General features: G+C 40.7%; 1 protein-coding gene across 1 annotated transcript in view; it reads right to left on the reverse strand.

The window, feature by feature from the left end:
- Nucleotides 1–5,000, reverse strand: part of LOC137985294 (nesprin-1-like) — a 14,149-nt gene that overhangs the window by 1,947 nt on the left and 7,202 nt on the right. The window contains exons 8-11 of the mRNA XM_068832869.1: nucleotides 3,684–3,746; nucleotides 2,868–3,146; nucleotides 2,217–2,540; nucleotides 1,529–1,672 (exon numbers count right to left, since the gene is read on the reverse strand). Of these exons, the coding sequence (XP_068688970.1) occupies nucleotides 1,529–1,672; nucleotides 2,217–2,540; nucleotides 2,868–3,146; nucleotides 3,684–3,746 (810 nt within the window). The remainder of the gene's footprint in view (nucleotides 1–1,528; nucleotides 1,673–2,216; nucleotides 2,541–2,867; nucleotides 3,147–3,683; nucleotides 3,747–5,000) is intronic.

A 5,000-nucleotide genomic window follows, 5' to 3' on the forward strand; every position in this document is an offset into this window, starting at 1 on the left:
GTGGGTTATTTAAAAATGCAGCCGAGAAGATGAACCAGGGACTGAAAGGATCCAATAGCCCTTTTCACGGTTAGCTTTTCTCATTTGCATTACAATGTAATCTAACGTGGATGCGAGGCAATTTCGGGTTGAAACTACTAAATAGCCCGAAATTGCCTCCCATACATGGTAGATTATATTGTAATGCAAATGAGAAAAACTAACTGTGAAAAGGGCTATTCAATGAGTGGTCAGAACGGGTCTTAAACCCGGCATCTCTACGTCTCAAAGCAAACGCCCTAACGATTGGGCCGCACTGCCAACTAAGTGCTTAACATGAACTGTAATAGACAAATAGCCCATTTCCGAGTTGCTGCATGCCTCAGTTTCAAAACGAGTCGTGGTGCACAACCATTCAAATGTAAATGAGTTGCGTATTCTTATGCAAATCAAACCTTACAATAGTTGAGCACCAAGACTCCGAAACCGCGACTAACGGCAACTCGGAAATGGCCCATTTCAATATACTAAAATTCAGTCCTAGACAAAAGGCATCATCTCGAGGCTCTGGGGACTAAACTCATACAAATCCTTATATTTACTACCCAGAGCCTCGAGATGATGCAAAAAAGGCCACATCTGAGCTCCTTAAACAAAACACAGAAAATTTTAAAACTAATAGCACGCACTGTCAACCGTTTTATTACATTTATATTTAATAGGGAGTTTTCGAGCAAACGAAAAGCGCCAGCGGTTTCCCCATGGCAACCTGGCTACAGTCCATCTTCTGGCACCTGTCAACACAACACTGAAACAATCGGGAGGGAGGGAGGGTGCAAAACGAAAAAGGTAAGCAGGGGAGGGGTGCCAAGTCCTAAGCGCATGGTGGTGCCCCTAAAAAAGTCCAAATAAGCTTGGTAAAACATCTGCATTGAATTGGGTTTAACTTGGCCATAATAATATTTGACTTCGTTTCAAACCGGGCAACTTTTAACGGCCGTACTTTTCCAGTTTACAATCTTAACGGGGCTAGGTCACGCTATTTTAGGTAATTTTGTTAATTATGAGCTCTAAACGTCAAATTGGCAGAGCCAGAGTCTCTCATTTGCAAAATCACGACCACATAACAACTGAGAGTGATTTTCCAGCTTTGTAAATGACATTTTGATATAGGCTGATATAAATTTGAAAAAAGGTGGGCCGACGTTTTTCAAATTTACCCAAATTCAATCCATTTCAATCCTCTCCAGTTTTGTCCATCCATGTCCCTTCTTGGCTTCCCTGTGTTTTGTTAGAGTTCTTCTATAGTTTTGAACAGTTAGTTTGATATTTTATTTAATTCTATGACCATTCGATCAGTGCTGAAATTGCCTAAAATTGCGTGACCTAGCCCCTTTAAGTAAAACCAAGAGTGAGGGGTCCACAATGATTTGCTTAAAAGTGGATGGCAGATTCTTCCAGCAACTGTAACATTAAACCATGGAATATGTTAATACCATTTGCATATAATTTTGCTTTCTTTATTTAACCCACTTTATCACAACAATACCTGTTGCCATCTAGAATTCAAATCATCCATAGTTTGCTGTAGTGGCTGGAACTCATATGGCGAACAATGTTCTCTGATAGATTTTCCTTCTTGTAGCAAAGATTTCAGCTTTGAGTAGTTCGAGTTGATCAGTCTTTGAAGATTCTGGAAATATATCAATAACGCCCTTAACTACCAACATCCAACGAGCTATAGTCTTTGGCTATCCTCGTTTGCTTTGAGCTAGCACTGAGCATGGAATGCGAAATGATAAAAACAAACAAGCCAGTAGTAGAAGCAGCACTAGCGGTAGCAATGGTAGCAGCGGTAGTGGCAGTGGTAGTGGTAGTGGTAGTTGTCGAGATGGGGCTGAAAGCACATTATAGGCGCCTCTGGTAGGAGCCTCACGGTCCCTGTATGATTCCAGAGCTCAGCACAAAAGCAAAGTGTAATTGACTGTGGGACGATTTTGATGAGAAAGAGGAAAACCAGAGTACCTCGGTTGGAATCGATCGAAACTTAGCACATATACGAGCCCAGAGGTCAGTGGAGCGATTGATTACCACTTGCTTGCCCCACCACAAGGCTAATAGTACGGGGTATCCCTAGACTGCCACTTATATCCAGGTATAAACCCCGTCCAACAGGACCTAACTTAAGTGAACAGAGGTTTTCCTTTGGGGATGACGTATACAATTATTCTTCATACCTTAAGCTTCTCAAGCTGGACACGAGGCTCATCTTCCGAAGTGTAAGGATCCAGTTCAATCAGCTTAAGTTCTGCTTCCGTAAGAAAGCTGTTAACTTCCTTGTGCAGCTGCTCAAATGCCAGAGCTTGGCTTGTCAATCGACTCTGTCTATTTACAAGGCTCTCTATTTGACTAAACATCCCCTGCCAGCGGGCTTCTACAGACTTCACACCCAGTTTGATATCGGATGCTGAACTGGTATTAACCTCAAATATTATGTATTTACTCCGCTTCAATATTCGCTCCAGCTGAGGTTTGTGGTCAGTTATGTCTTTCAAAAGCATCTGGAGAAACACAAAAAAGTAAAAGGCGTTATCCCTTCCTTCACCGCACAACGCGTTAATGCCTTAAATGCAATTTCAAGAACTTACAATGACAAAGAGCGCAACGTTGCAAATGGACAATTTTTGTTTTAGAAACCGGTGTACAAAAAATGTTGATACTAAGTACATACTATTACAATATGACGCGTGACACAATAGTAAATTATGACGTGAAAGCGTGATGCAGTGCGACTCGCGGAAAGGGTTACGTTCAACCTGTCCGTGACATAATAAACAGTGTGACAGTGTGACCCTGCCCATCATGCAATGCGATTGCAAAATAATTACCTCAAATCGCTTGAGTCTGATCTTGGATGTCTCAAGACCTAACTTCGCGGCGTCCTCCGATTTTCTTGTTGAGTCTTCTGTTTCATTTAGCCATTCTATAAACTCGTTATATTCATTCCAAAACTCTTTACACAACAGAAGCCTCTCTTCTGCTTGCCTTCTTTTGGTTGAAACTGTCCGACAGACATTGGACCAGCGGTTTTCAAAACTCTCCCTAGACCTCTGCAAAATCTGACGGTCTGCTTCAGATTGGCAAGCCATGCGATCGTGACGAAGTTTCTACCAAACAATGACCAACATGGAAAGTAAACTAATTTTTCTAGAATTTATAATAATTTTAAGTTTTTTTGCAACCGTATATAGAGCGTTTTCATATGACGTCACCGCGGTCATGATGGTGTACCAAACTAATCCTCCGGGAATTGAACTCTATCTTTATGCAAATACTTTCTTTTGTTTCAGTAATCCAATATGGGTGCTTTACGGTACACTTACTTCAATTGCTAAACCTAGTCATCATCATCGTCATCATGCTCGTTCTTGACGTCATCGTCCTAGTCATCAATTCCATCGTCGTTACGACAGCAGCACATGGTGACACATGGTGACACATGAGACAAAACTGGCACATTAACTATATCTGACTTCCGCCGAGCTATTGGGAAGCTGCCAGCAGCATCACCACCGACGTTAATATAAATATTACTGCTTACACCTTGTTACTAATATCAACTATTGATATCAATGTGCCAAACGAAAAAACAGTTGTCTTTCATTTTCAAGATGTGATGCAGTTTAAAGTTCTTGCTACTATACCTCACAAAGACGCAGAACTGTTTCTACATCACCAGCACGCCTCTCCACATCCACCTCAGTGCCCTGGTAAGTCAACCAATATAAAATTTGCCAAAATTTCACACATGAAATTAAAGTAGTGCTAAAAAACCAAACCAATTTTGAAATCATTGCGAAACAATAAGAACCAGTTGTCACTTCTTCATTAAAGAAAGGCATAGTGAAAGCGTAATATTAAGTTAGACTTAGAGAAGTTTTCAATTGAGTGTTGTAAAACCAAAACCAAAGTAATTACTTTGGCCAATCAAAAAGGTCGGAGACAATCCAGTAAACCAATCAAAACTCGAAGTAATTACAAGTAGCAAACAAAGCGCGGGAAAATTTGCACGCACGAGCCGCAATTGGTTTTGGTTTCACTTCTGATTGGTTGAAAAAATGGCGCGAGAACTTTGAACCAATCACTGAGTGAAGTAATCATAAACCAAAGTAATTCACTAATTACTTTCGACACTCAATTGAAAACTGCTCTAATAGACCTTTTCACGGTTTCTGACGCCATCTTGGTTGGGGGTCAAACGCGGCCTAAATTACAGTCAATGTTTGGGGTTTTGGCGGAATTCAAACCTCTTTCAAAAATTTTAAAATACTTTTAGTCATTTTATTAACATCATTCACTCAACGGAAAATTGAAAATTGGATATTAGAAATGTCCTCATGTCGCTTCAAATTTCGCGGGGATTAGCATAATTTTGTTTACAAGGGTTTGTATGAAATTTACAAATTTCATTTACGGTCGTCATAGCTTGATTCTGATCGTCATACTTCGCGAAAATAATCTCAATGGAAGTGCTTTTTGAGAGGTATTCTCGCTATCCACAATCGTCAGACCTTAAAGGATTTGTAATGGTTCAAAGTCGGCAAAATTCCCATACATTCACTGTAATTTAAGGCGTGTTTGCCCACCAATTAATTTGGCGTCAAAAACCGTGAAAAGGTCTATTGATGCACAGTATGTCATGAAAATGGCTTCAATTTATTCTTGTAGCGGACTTCCCTAGTGACTTTGTTCGGACTGCAAATACTTAGAAGTTAACACAGGTGACTACGTATCTTAGTTAAATCGGCGACAAAAACGAGGACTATGTACGTGACTGGGAAATAGTTCCCGACAAAAGGTTCCCCAGAGGAGTAGTCATAGTCGACAGCAAAGTCCCCGACAACTGGGAATAAGTTCGCTACTGTTCGTGAACAGCGTGCGAGTTCTTTAGCGTCCCACACAGTTAGCAAATCAAAGTCACGTGAAACGTTGCCTTTAGATTACCGTCCTTGTTCAAGAAG

Source organism: Montipora foliosa, chromosome 14, assembly GCF_036669935.1.
Source record: "Montipora foliosa isolate CH-2021 chromosome 14, ASM3666993v2, whole genome shotgun sequence".
NCBI classification, from domain to species: domain Eukaryota; kingdom Metazoa; phylum Cnidaria; class Anthozoa; order Scleractinia; family Acroporidae; genus Montipora; species Montipora foliosa.